Source organism: Mastacembelus armatus, chromosome 5 (genome assembly GCF_900324485.2).
Source record: "Mastacembelus armatus chromosome 5, fMasArm1.2, whole genome shotgun sequence".
Taxonomy (NCBI): Eukaryota; Metazoa; Chordata; class Actinopteri; order Synbranchiformes; family Mastacembelidae; genus Mastacembelus; species Mastacembelus armatus.
Genome location: NC_046637.1, coordinates 403170 through 416353, shown reverse-complemented (window position 1 = coordinate 416353; position 13184 = coordinate 403170). Strand labels below are relative to the sequence as shown.

Below are 13184 nucleotides of genomic sequence, written 5' to 3'. Positions count from 1 at the left end.
TATTTTTGAGTCCAGGACATTGTAGAAGCGTCTCTGGCCACAGCCTCATCCTCTACAGGCTCAGCACAGCTGGATTCATCCTCTCAGGCTCCGTCAGGTTGGATGGGAAGCGGCTGTGAGCTGCCTCTTATCGATCTATCACGTAGTTAAAGTCGCTGTAAACAAAGAGCTTGTTATGAAGAGAGAGGGTGATCGCCCTGCTGGCAGTTACTTTCTCCAGGGAGACCAAACGTAATTTTACTACAGAAAGTGGGACAGGTATTTGTGTAGTTGTGTAGTTTTACCAGAACTGTAGAGATGCATCATGGAGAAATAAAAGAAGGTGACATCTGGTTCACTATGTCACCAAACAGAGCGAATCGGTCTCCTTTAGATTACCAACTGCACTGTCTGCTTTTTTCATCCTGAGTCCAGAGGTCATGTTTATGAATTAACAGAAAAAATGATTTTCAACCTTTTGTTAGATTTTCTAGTTTGCACATTAATTTTCATCTGCAATGCTACAATAGATGGTTTTAATTTTACCTCTAACACAAAAGATAATTGGCTGAAATTAGTTGTAATTCACCCAGGAGCAGGTCAGCACCGCCTCAAACAAGAGTCTGTTTAGTGCTGTGCTCTCATTACCAGTGTACAAATACTGGCCTGCTTTGATAATGTTACTGCAGTAACAGTCCCAAAGTACCAGCATCCAAATGTACTTGAAGTATCCAAAGTAAAAGTACTCATTGTGCAGAATGGCCCATTTCACATGAATGGATCTGATATTATTGGATTCTAATTATTGATGATTATTGTGTTGATCACTTTAATGTTGTTAAAGGTGGAGACCATTTGACTAGCTCCATGTGCTGCTGATAAATGTAGTGTATTCCTAAAATCTAAGAGGGACTGTAGCAGGTACCTCAGTCCCTCAGTAGCTGCAGGCAGTGATGAGCACAATAAGTCTGTGGTCATGGCCTTTGAGGCCTGCAGGGTCTGTGCTGATCCTCTTAGCAGACTTAGAGCGGAGCAGCGATATGAGCGACAGCATTAAGCCCTTTGCCACAGGCAGGGAACAGCAGTTAGAGACCAGAAAGAGACAAGGGGCTCGGACCAGCGGCCGTGCCGACACCCGGGGCGAGGGCTGGTGCTGAGGGCCGTCTGATCCCCATCTGTGGTCAGGACCAGACAGCTGTTGGCACATCTGCTTGTGATGTTACAGGTGTCGCTCAGCTGAGTGTGATTCGTGTTTTATTGTCACGTTCAGGATCTTAATTATCTCAGAATGACCTGATACACAGTTACAAGTGATGAATGTCAACACTGACTGTGACATTTTCCTAAATCCCATCATGGAAAAATAATTACACTTAAAGAAACTATAGCCAATCAGCTTATTTTAATACTACTTTTCAGTTCAGTTCCTCAAAATCCATGAAAATGACTTGGACACGAACAGTGTTTAACCAGCGTTAGGGTTAGTTACTGAAATCGACCGGACGGGTTGTTTGACGCAGGTCGGCTGTTGTGGTGCTGGGGACATGTTGGCGCTCCCTGTTGGAGCTGTGATTTGTGGCGGGAACAGGCTGTCCATGTTGTGCCATTAGCTGCCTGGCTAGTTCGGCCGCTCCTCTGACGTTAACGAGGTTATGGGGGTATTGATAGCACGTTTCACTCATCCTCATCCAGTTTGCCTCTTTCCTTTTATTCCCTCATTATTTATGTCTGGGGCCGCTGAAGCCAAATAAGGCCATAACAGATGCCGCACGCTGCTGCAGCTCAGCTTTTTTACATGAGTTTAGTTTTTAGTTTTCCGTGTTTGCTACTCATCCTGCTGCTTCTACTCGGCCTGGTTGTCCCAGACAGACAGTTCAGTGTCACTGCGGCCATGAAGAGCTGTTCATCAACACTGATCAGAATAAACTGTCAGTGGTTTGTCTATTAAATATCCACATTAACATCACAGGAACTGGTCATGGTACAAATGTCAGGTTGTATGTTGTGTATTTGATACATGTAATGTGTGTGTGTGTGTGTGCGCGCTTTTAAACGAGCTGTTCCAGTAGAAACTCCTCCATCCAGCCCTCAGCAGCTGCCACTTTACGCCTGTACCTTCAGTGGAGGAAAGTTACTACAGGAAGTGCAGAGGAACATTATTCGTGCTTTACTGTTCACACTCTCTGCTGCTTCAGATGTCTGTCCATGTGTGTTTCATGTCCCGGCATATCTCTTTAGCACAGATCCCACTGTCAGACAAAGCTGCATTGTCAGCATCAACAGCTGAGTTTCCATTAACAAACGTCGTTTTAGAGGAACTTCTAGCAGCACCTGGACCAGTGGGAGCCAGGGGAGGATGCTCATCAAGACTCAGTCCTAAAGTTCTGCAGCCACACGGTGTGAAAACACCAGCTGGCTGAGCGACGTGATGGTTTGTGCTCACTTTCATCAGGGTCACTGAAATAAACATATCCTGTGATAACAACAGTAAGAAGATGAGGCTTGTCGTGACCAGCTGAGGGAGGAAACTGTCTGTAAGATGAGATTAATCCAGTCTAATATCTCTGACCGGAGATTCAGGGAAGTCTCCCCCAATTACCAGAGCTGTCTGTCCTGAATGCCAAAATAAAGGCTTTGCAGTAACAGGTCTTTTTGTTGTGCTCATGTAAATGCAGCACATATTGAAATATTATGCAGTTCACATGCAGGTTTGTTTACTGAGAGACGTGCAGAGAGAAGCTCATGGTGAAGAACATACCAGCTACGTTTTGTGCTTAGATTTTATTAAATGTGTTTGTGTATCACGGGTGTAACAGTAGAGATGGAGATGATTCTCTAAAGCTAAATTTCTTCTATCTACTAAAGATCTGGGGCTGAGGGCAGAACCCACACACCTAAGGCTGAAACCCCCTTTTCAATGTGACAGATGGTTTAACTCCTTGTTGTTGTTCGGTGTCTGTTGGCGTGGAACAGACAGCAGGCTACAGACCTCCTCCCTACTCGGACTCTGTCGCTCTTTGGTCACCTGGTCCGTCCTTTGGCCCGCGGTCATTGCTGCAGCCTCCAAAACGTAAACACGTGTCAGACGCATCATAAGCTGCTGCGCAGATGATCAGTCGTGTTTTTTGGTTCGGCCCTGCAGGTTCTGAGTCCTAATCTCCTTCAGTGGTCATTTCAAAAAGCTTCTGGGAAACTGACCCATTTCCACTTTTTATTGGTATTTTCTTTATTTTGGTTGTTGTCACTGTTTGTAACCCACAGCTGTGTTCTTCCAAAGTGCAGCAAAGAAAACAGCCTGAAGCAGATCAGTATCAGACACGGCCAGTTTGTTCAGCACCTGTAATGGTTTGGGAAGAAGCTGGTTGGATCTTAAATAGAGCACTGAAAAAGATTTGGACTCATCCTGTTTGAATGAATGAACTTAAATGCAGTAATAATGCAGGAGGTTCTAAAGGGAGCAGGTTGTGAAGTAGTTTTGATCCATTTTTTGGCCCCAGCACTTGGATAAATGAAGATGTGGCTTTTTTGACTTTTGGACTCATCCTGTACCCGTCCCTGAGCAATATTCCCCTCAGAGGATCCTGATTGGTCTGGAGACGAGGGGGTCCCTGCTGTATGTCTGAGCCAAGGTTAAACTGGGATTTGTGTCTTTGGAGGAGGGTGTCATACATAATTCAGCTCATATGTGACTGTTCAAGGAGGCTCCACATTTACTCACTGGAACAGTTCATCCACAGGGTCAGTTAATGAGGTCTCAAGTGGGGATGAACTCTGCACCATCACGTTCTGTCTGTGAGCCTGTTGCTCGGTAAGCTGCCCCTCATGAAACCTGTTTTCTTTTCATTAGAATATTTTCTGTTTGTTTAACGGTGCCGTGACCAGTTCAGCTCAGGGAGCCGTGGTCAGTCTGGTGTTTGTATGAAGCCTGGAACTCACAGACTGTATGTGAGGAACATTTAGCCTCAGTATTTTACTGACCATGACCATCTTTAATGGTAGGAAAAAACTGCGTTTAGCAAAGTATGTTCTCGTTGTACTTCACTGCACCTGAAGCTCCACTACACTTCAGCAGCAGATACTGGACGGTTTACATTTGAGAGCGTTAATAAATCAGTCCGGTTGGTTGTTGACTCTAAATCGTCCGTAGGTGTGAATGTGAGTGTGTGTCTGTCTCTGTGTGTCAGCCCTGTGATTGGCTGCTGATCTGTCCAGGGGGGACCCGCCTCTCACCCACTGCATGCTGGGATTGGCTCAGCCCACACTCTGTACAGAAACTAATAGTACGATAATAGATGGATGTTACCGAGGATTTGTCAGAATTATCCAATACTGATGACGTTCTTGTCTGGTTGATTAAAGATTCATATTGTAGAGCTCAACAGTGCAGTGGGGTCATTCCTGCTGATTTGACTAAGAGGAAGGATGATGGACAGCTAGAAGAAAGTCCTGGCTGAAAGTGGTCTGATGGCGAGACAGACGTTAACCCACTCTGAAGGGGTTTAGTCAGTATGTCATGGTCAAACATGTCATTTAAAAACCTCTAAAGGGCTGAGTATGTGCTTGAAGTCACATTTATGAAAAATGCTTTCAACAGCAGCCGAGACAGATCTGTCCTCTTTAAAATCATTCACTACACATTGGAGTCCTGGAGAAGCTGGAGGTTTGGTCCTTTTCAGGTGTGACGGTACAGATGCATCTATGTGAGAAACTGTTTTCTACTAAATAAGAGAGAAACAAGTTTAAAAACATGCAGTTAGTGGTGTCGGCCAACTCATGTTGAGCTCCCCTCTCCTGTTGATGTGTCCGACACAGGGGTTCCTTATAACCCGACTGGGTCCGACACAGGGGTTCTTAATAAACCGACTGGGTCCGACATGGGGGTTCTTAATAAACCGACTGGGTCCGACACGGGGGTTCTTAATAAACCGACTGGGTCCGACACGGGGGTTCCTTATATAAACCGACTGGGTCCGACACGGGGGTTCTTAATAAACCGACTGGGTCCGACACGGGGGTTCCTAATAAATAGACTGGGTCCGACACGGGGGTTCCTAATAAACCGACTGGGTCTGACACAGGGGTTCCTAATAAACAGACTGGGTCTGACTCGGGGGTTCCTTATAAACCGACTGGGTCCGACACGGGGGTTCCTTATAAACCGACTGGGTCCGACACGGGGGTTCCTAACAAACCGACTGGGTCCGACACGGGGGTTCCTAACAAACCGACTGGGTCCGACACGGGGGTTCCTAACAAACCGACTGGGTCCGACACGGGGGTTCCTAATAAACCGACTGGGTCAGATGCTGTGGCAGTATTTTGCTGCGTAATGTTTCTCCGGCCTCGTGAACCTGCTCTGACTGGTCGTGCGTCTCGGTGCTGAGGTGGAAGCTGCTGTTTGCAACAGCACTTAGTGCACAGAGTTGGTCTCCGCACATTCAGGGTTCTGGAAGTGCGGACTGTTATAAATCCTTGGGAATCTAAAGATTAAACTCACTTTAAGATGCAGAACCAGAATCACTAAACTGCAGAGCTGATGAGCAAACTGAAGGTCAACGCTGAGTTCTGTGTGGAAGCCAGTCTGGCTGATCGTGTCTGTGACAGTGCCCAGATGAAACAGGGTGTTTTAACATCACGATCAAACTGGGAGAACTGGTTTCAGGGCCTGAAACGAGCTGCAGAAAACAAAATGGACACCTCTCGTGTCACGTGAGGATTTTAAAAGACTCAAGGATTCTCAGTCCCGTTTAAGTTGCAGCTGCTGTTTGTGTGTCGGGCCACATTTAAAGTGTATATGTTCAATCACTGGGATCATGCTCTAAATCAGGCTGCCCGTTTATTGAGAGGATTAAATAAATAACAATAAAGAAAATGAAATCGTGCAGTGTGTGGGGATTATCAGAGACCAGAGATCACAGTAAATACTGAGTCCGGTTCATCTGTCTGTCTCTCAGGCCAGGAACGCATCGGCATCGACTCCAAGTACGAGCAGGAGGGGAAGGTGCAGTTTGTGATCGACGCGGTGTACGCCATGGCCCACGCCCTCCACAACATGCAGAGAGACCTGTGTCCAGAGAACTCCGGCATCTGCCCAGACATGGACCTGGCCGGAGGGAAGAAACTACTCAAGTACATCCGCAGCGTCAGCTTCAATGGTGAGTGGACTGACGGTTCTGTCCTTCTGCGATGATAAAATGTAAAGTGTACGATAGATATGATCCAAACTGCATGAGTGAGACAAAATCAGGTCCAGATGGACTAAGGAGCAAACTAAGCCTGCTCATAAAAACCCTGCTGGTTATAAAAGTGCATAAAATCATCTGGATTGTCTCATAAACCTGTCTCAGTATCATGGTCTTAATGGGTTTTATCATCCAGCATATCCACATACCTCTCCACGCCTTGTAGTCCAACCTCTCATCAAAACACTCAGGCACCTGAACACAGACCAGGGTGCGGACAAAACGGGTCAAGGCTCGTGATCTGTTCTGGTTCTGGCTGTGTCTGTTACGTAACACTGAAAACCAGCACCGCTTTTTATGGAAGCGCATCAAACCTGCTCTGCCCTGCAAAATGGTTTTTATGTTTTATTATCAAGCTGAAAAGATGAGAAGATTTCAACGTTCTCACAATGAAAGACAGAAATAAATTCAGTTTGTGTTTAGTCTCAGTCAAATCTGAGACCAAGTCACTTTACAACCCGTGATTTGATTTAGAAAAACATGTTTGTTTCCTTCAGTGTCACATTTGTCTGTTCTGATCAGTCAGTTCTGCTGCTAATGAGACACTAAATCACTAAACTGTAGTTAAAACCGTGATAATGTAGAGGTGCTGCTGTATTGTCAAGGCTCCGACTGTCCCATCACTCGTATTTCTATGTTTGTGACGTTTTTTTTATCCTAATGAGGACATTTTTGGCTGGTCCTCATTTTGATAGGGGGTCAACACTTTTAGGTTCTGAATCAGGTTCGGGTTAGAGTAATCAGGGTAATTAGCAGGTTAGTTTTCTCTGCGATGTAACTTGTGCCTTAACCCCCCGGATGTTGTGCTGACTGAAGAACCTGCTGTAACGTGACACATGGTTTGGGTTTTAAAGGGGCGATAATTAAGATTTTTACTGCCCCCTAGCATTAGATGACTGCTCTTGCTGAAGCCTGATTGTGGCAGGTGCAAAGATTTCTGGCTTCTCCAAACTTCCTTTCTGTCCAGGAACATAAACAGGAATTTCATCACCCTGCTCCTCTTTTCATTCGTGGCCTTCAAAGACGTTTCGTTGTGCAGCCAAAGCGCAGATGAAACTCAGGTTTATTATGCGTTTGTGCAGCGTGATGTTATTGTCGTTACGCTGAGGGGACTGAAGGTGTGTGTGTGTTTTAGGGCAGGTCTACTCCTGCTAGCTGCCATTAAAGGCTGATTAGAGCAGCTAATGGACATGTCAAATAACATGAAATCACTGCAGTGTCTTCAGTGAACAACCTGCAGCTCCACACTGAGTCTCAGCTCAGTGTTCAGGATTCTGGTCCCCTGGTTCTGTAAAAAGCCACAGTCCTCTACCTGCTCAGCAGCAAACAGCAGACAGACACAGCCAGAGACCAGCACTTCAGTTTTCTCCGTCTGGTCATGGTAGAGCAAAAGTCGGTCATGGTTCCACAGATACTTCCTGTTTGGAGCTTTTGTTTTGGCTAACTTGACTCTGTCCCTGCAGGCTGCCAACTCTGGACGGACAGGTTTGAGTTTTCCCACCAACCTGGTCACTTCTTGTTCCATGTTTTGTTGTTTTACTCTAGAAGCATCTACGTCAGACCCTCATCACTACACGGGACCCTGCTGGACCCTGCGGTCTCCTTCCTCCTCCTGGGTTAGAGCAGTGTCGGCTCTTGCTGCACTGACCTGCAGACTCTGTTAGTCCTGCTAATAAACATGACTTTTATGCAGCACTTTACAAAAAGCAAATGCAAAAACAACAACAGTGAGGCAGTGGAGGTTTTAAGGCACCAAGAGGAAAAATCCTCCTAAACACATGAAAACATCTTTTCATCAGACAATAGTATTTAATCTATTATTTGCATAGTTTCATAGTTTTATTACATGAGACGGAGACTTTAAGTTCTGCCCCTCCAGGGATTCTTTTATTAGGAAATTAGCAAAGACTGAAATGTGCTCATTTAAAATGAATGTGGCAGTCGAACTTAATGAATCCAAAAACGAGAGAGGGAGGAACGGATTCAGCCCACAGCCCTTCTAGATTTGCAGCCTTTAAATCTTGATGATTTTGTACCTGCTTCCCTGAGAGGAATAGATCATATTTCCGAGGTTCAGTTCGATTAAATAATAGATTAGTGTATAAAGGGAAGGAAGAGCATTCACTTCAGACTCCTCACTTTCTACCACAGGTGTCGTTCCTTTGTTGTTCTCCTGGCTCCCTAATGAAGCAAACATGAGCCAAATATCGACTGAGAAGCAAAATCCATTTTGTATCAAGTCTGAGCTGCCTTTGGTCGCTATTAACCCGAGTATTGATCTGAAGCAGCTGTCGGCCGCCGGCAGGAATGACTGAGCACCAGATCAACTGCCATTAGATTTTAGCACTTTAAAGTCTCTGTTATCGTTTGAATCGAGAACCAGTTTCCTTCTCAGTCCAGTTTGTTGTGCCCGACGCAGAAACTGAGGGCATTGATTAAAAGTGCTGAGGTTTTTATTAAAACTTAATAAATCAAACCAAGTGATGCAGCCACAGCTACGAGTGCTAGTCCAAGACCCTGAAAACTGTTGAAATGAAATGGCTCTTTAGTCGCGATCCCTGTGTGACCACACTGCACCTGAGCGGAGACGCAGAAGACACATGTTCCTGGGACCACAGCTGCTCACATTATTCACTGAGCCCAGACTGAACACAAGCAGGGTTCCAACAGAACCAAGAAAACCTCTGCAGCCCCAGGATCCCGGTCCAACAGGGTCCAGTCATGGTGGATGGGGCTGTGTTAACCCTAACCCTGCGTCACCTCAGAATACGGTTTAACAATTGTCAGAAAGTGGACATGGTGGACTTAAGTTTATGTTTTTGGCTCAGGGGCAGCAAGTTATCGATTAAAACAATGAATGAGTGAATCAGCTGGAGAGGATCGGGCCGGGCTGAACTCAGAGAACTCATCCTCGTGTTATGTGACGTGGCTGTTTGCCAGCAGTGATTCAGGACCTGCTCGTTCAGCCCAGGGTGAAGATGTTAAATATGACGTGTCGTCCCACCAAGCACACAAACATAAAGCCCCTTTGATAAACGCGTGCACGCTCTCGTGCGCTTTGTTCTCACGCAGATGAATAATGTGTCATCACACACAGAAATAAGATGCTTTGCTTCTCAGCATAAGTCATGAACCCGAAGACTCGTGTCACATTAAAATGTTAAAACTAAGTCATGAGGTAAAAGGGAAACCTGAGTGTGGTGAAGGGAAAACATGGCACGATAGAGAATCTGCACCAACAGGAGAGTTTCCTGTCAGAACAGTCAGTCCTGGTGTCTGGATTCTTCTGTGTTTTAGGTTGTAGAGAAGAAAACCAACACTATCTGCCCGGCCTGCCTTTTGCTGCTCTCTCTCTTTTCACCACGTTTCTATTTCCTCTCTATCTGCCTCCCTCCCTCTCTCTCAAAATTAAATACAGACCTGAAAGGGGCTGCTGGCCCGGTCTGAAGTGAGACGAGCCAGAGTAAACAAATGCAGCGTCTTTGAGGAGGCCTCACAGCGTGAGACAGAACACAGGGACAATGAGGGCGAGGGAGGACGGGGAGGACAGAGAGACGATGAGACGCAGCGTCATAATCCGTCTCTATTCACTGTGCTGGAAGACCTGGCTCTGTTTCTGATCATGTTAATATTCATGAACACCATGTTTCTAAGCTGATAAAGCACAAAGAGCCGTGATCTTTATTTAACACACCCATTAAACATACAGAGCGATGGCAGCATGAGGCTTCTGACCTGGAGTCAGCCGTTAGCATCCTTGGAGTCCAAACAATGAAAGGAGACTGGAGGTTTGGAGGCTGGACTCGCTGCCTGTAAATGGTGTCCTGCAGGACAGTGCCAGGGAGGCTGAAGCTCAGGTGAGGCTGAAGCTCAGGTGAGGCTGAAGCTCAGGTGAGGCTGAAGCTCAGGTGAGGCTGAAGCTCAGGTCAGGCTGAAGCTCAGGTCAGGCTGAAGCTCAGGTCAGGCTGAGTGATGCAGCAGGACAGTCGCCCTAAACATCAGAGACACAGAATCCACCTTGCACTGAGGTTATTGCTGACAAATGTGGTTATTAAATCGCTGCTGCCGTCACCTTTTCCACCATCGGTCCAAATGTTTAGTGGCTGTTTGTGCTTCATCAGCTTGGAGATATTGTGTTTGCTGACATTGTGGCCAAACCCTGCTGCTGTACGTGCTGAGCTCTGGTGCTTGTTGAAGGTTTAACTGCTTTATAAACTGTGTGTAGTTTCATCTGCAGAAATGTGTTGTTCTGTATAAAAACGTGTCTGATCAGAACCACGTCAGCTTTTCTAAGAATCTGACCCTCAAGGTGTTAAAACTGTTTGTTATTTATTCGACAAATCACCACCTTTGGAGAGGATTTTTGCTGGACAGGAAGTGTAAAGTTGCATAAAGTACAAATACTTCAGGTTTTACTTGGAGTAAAACAACAAGGTGAGTAATGACTGAAGTGCCTGAATTAAAGAATCAGTATAACTGAGAATAACTTGGCTCGGGGGAGCAGGAGGTGAGGAGGAGCTGCAGGTGCTGTTCGAACACACCAGTAGATAACAATCTGTGTGAACCGGATCTTTGCTCCTGTTGTTCCTGATTAACGCGAGTCCACCGACCTCCTCCTCTCTCCTCCGTGACCCTGACCAGCAGCTAGTGAACCCACTGGCTGTGGAGGGAAACTGCTAAGTGTCATTTGGTCTGGATAACAGTGCTGCAGACACAGACCATTTACCGTTTAACAAATGTTCTGACCTTTACAGCAGAGTTTGAGCGACTGATGTATTGACTGCCTGACTGATCGGCCATTTGTCCCCCGCAGGAAGTGCCGGTACTTCAGTGACATTCAACCGTAATGGTGACGCCCCCGGACGCTACGATCTGTTTCAGTACCAGTGGAACAACGTGAGCGTGCCCGGCTACCGGGTGATCGGACAGTGGACGGAGACCCTGCAGCTCAATGTGAGTGGAACTGTTTCACCTGTTCTCAGCACATTTTCACCTGTAAACACAGGACGACCAGGTGAATCTGGGTCAGAGCTCCTGTTTCCCTCTGCCTGCACAAACTAACTTTTAAAGGTCAACAGTGACTGACCCAATAACTGTCTGAGGTGTTGATGAGAAAATCTGCCTTAAATAGAAAAGCAACAGGAGCAGTATTCAGTCTACCATGCTGAATTATGGGTAATGTAGGCTAATGCAGGTCAAAATATCTCTTTGTGTATTATGTTGGCAGCTTATCTGCATCAGTACAAACACAAATGAAAACCATTGGTTCCCAGGATGTGTCTGCATCCACAGGTTTGTGGTAGTTATCAGATAATCACACCTGCGTGGACTCTGGTCCACTGGCAGGTCTTTGGCTGGACCTGCTGACGGTCGACGTCACATCAGGCCGATCGTTCCTACATTTGGTTCATGATCTCATGAGGTCATGAGTCTTTATTTTGCCGATATCATAATTGAACTGCCTCACCGTCCTGTTTCGGACAGTTTCACTATAAAAGATCTCAAGTCAAACTTTGCAACCCAATCTCCTCGAAATGACACGTCCAACACCGGAACCTGCCTGGATCATGTTCCTGTAACAAAATGAGCAAATGTTCTTTAATATATTTGACATGTTGATCTGAAAGTATCAGCAAAATGTTCCAGACAACAGCTCTCACAGTCCACATCCACCTCACAGTCCAGCTTCCATCTGAGTCCAGCTGGTTGTGCCTCTGCTGTTTCAGTTCTATAGGAAGGTCCTTTCTGGGAGACAGTTGAACTATGACCTTTTGCAGGTACCAGCAGTTGGTTTATGGTTCAGTCATGGTTTAGACATGCTGTAATGTTCTGAGGCTTCAGGCCTGTGGTTCCTCGGCCCTTGCCTGCTCTGAAGCGTATTTAAGTCACTGGAACATCTGCAGTGATGAGAGGAGTGCGTTTGATTCTCAGCTCACAGGCTGGAGCTGGAGGATAAAGGAGTGAGGACGGGAGGAGACTGAATGAGCAGGAAACATCCATAAAAGCGTTAAAGCTGCTGCTCAGTGTCACTGCAGAAAACAACCACCCTGTTGTGTGCATGCAGGCATCTCTGTCAATACAGACGCACCGAGGAGCCTCGTCTTTACACCTGTTACCTCACAGGGTGTGTGCAGCTCTGAAGGAGAAGCCCACAAACATCCCTCTCACCTAATCCTTCCTGAGTGTGTGCGAGATCTAAAAGCTCCGTTAATAAATCCCACTGAAATGCTGCGGGAGGCGTTTGCTCTGCCCGTCATGTATTTTTATCAGACTCGGGCTGGGACATGCTGGAGGATTTTCAAGCCAATTTACAGCAGATTTGCCCGTGCTCGCAGTCTGAGGGGGTTTCTAATTAGAGCCTCGGTGTGGACTGATCGTCAGAGCCGATTATCTGATGGCGTGAGAGTTTTACAAATTGATTATCAGGCTGTGTGATCCACCCGGCACCACGGAGCCAAATGGACCACAGAGCCAAACAGGGTTTTTAGCCACGTTAGCGCTGACGCTAAAGACGTCGGCCTCTTTTCCTTTTCCTGCCATGACGTGTTGACATGTTGGGCTTTCAGTGAACTGGTTTGGGACGGATTGTCATAAAATGGGTTCATGTTTTACTCAGATGGTGAATCCAGTCGACTGCGTTGATCCCCTCCTTTTTGCTCTGGAGCCGCCCTGAGGCAGTTAATTGGTTTGTGGGCTACTACTGGTATTACTACTGGTCCAAACACAGAGATTACTGTCAGATTGTAGCTGTGAACAGGAGGAAACTGTAGCTCCCATGTTCAAATGTTGATTATTTAATGTCCCACCACCGTCTCTTAACACAGTCACCAGTGCTGGAGATTCAGCCTGACAAATCTAGAATATGCCTGATGTTGCTGCAGAAAGCAGGCGTGTTGTCTGATGCTGTGGCTGCTCCTGTGCTTCTGCATTCAAGGCCACGTCTCTGCTTCTTCACAACACTAA

At 46.3% G+C, this 13184-nt stretch overlaps 1 protein-coding gene across 1 annotated transcript in view; it reads left to right on the top strand.

The window, feature by feature from the left end:
• The window catches only part of grm7 (glutamate metabotropic receptor 7), a 164148-nt gene that overhangs the window by 110789 nt on the left and 40175 nt on the right, over positions 1-13184 (top strand). The window contains exons 6-7 of the mRNA XM_026306234.1: positions 5934-6134; positions 11035-11174. Of these exons, the coding sequence (XP_026162019.1) occupies positions 5934-6134; positions 11035-11174 (341 nt within the window). The remainder of the gene's footprint in view (positions 1-5933; positions 6135-11034; positions 11175-13184) is intronic.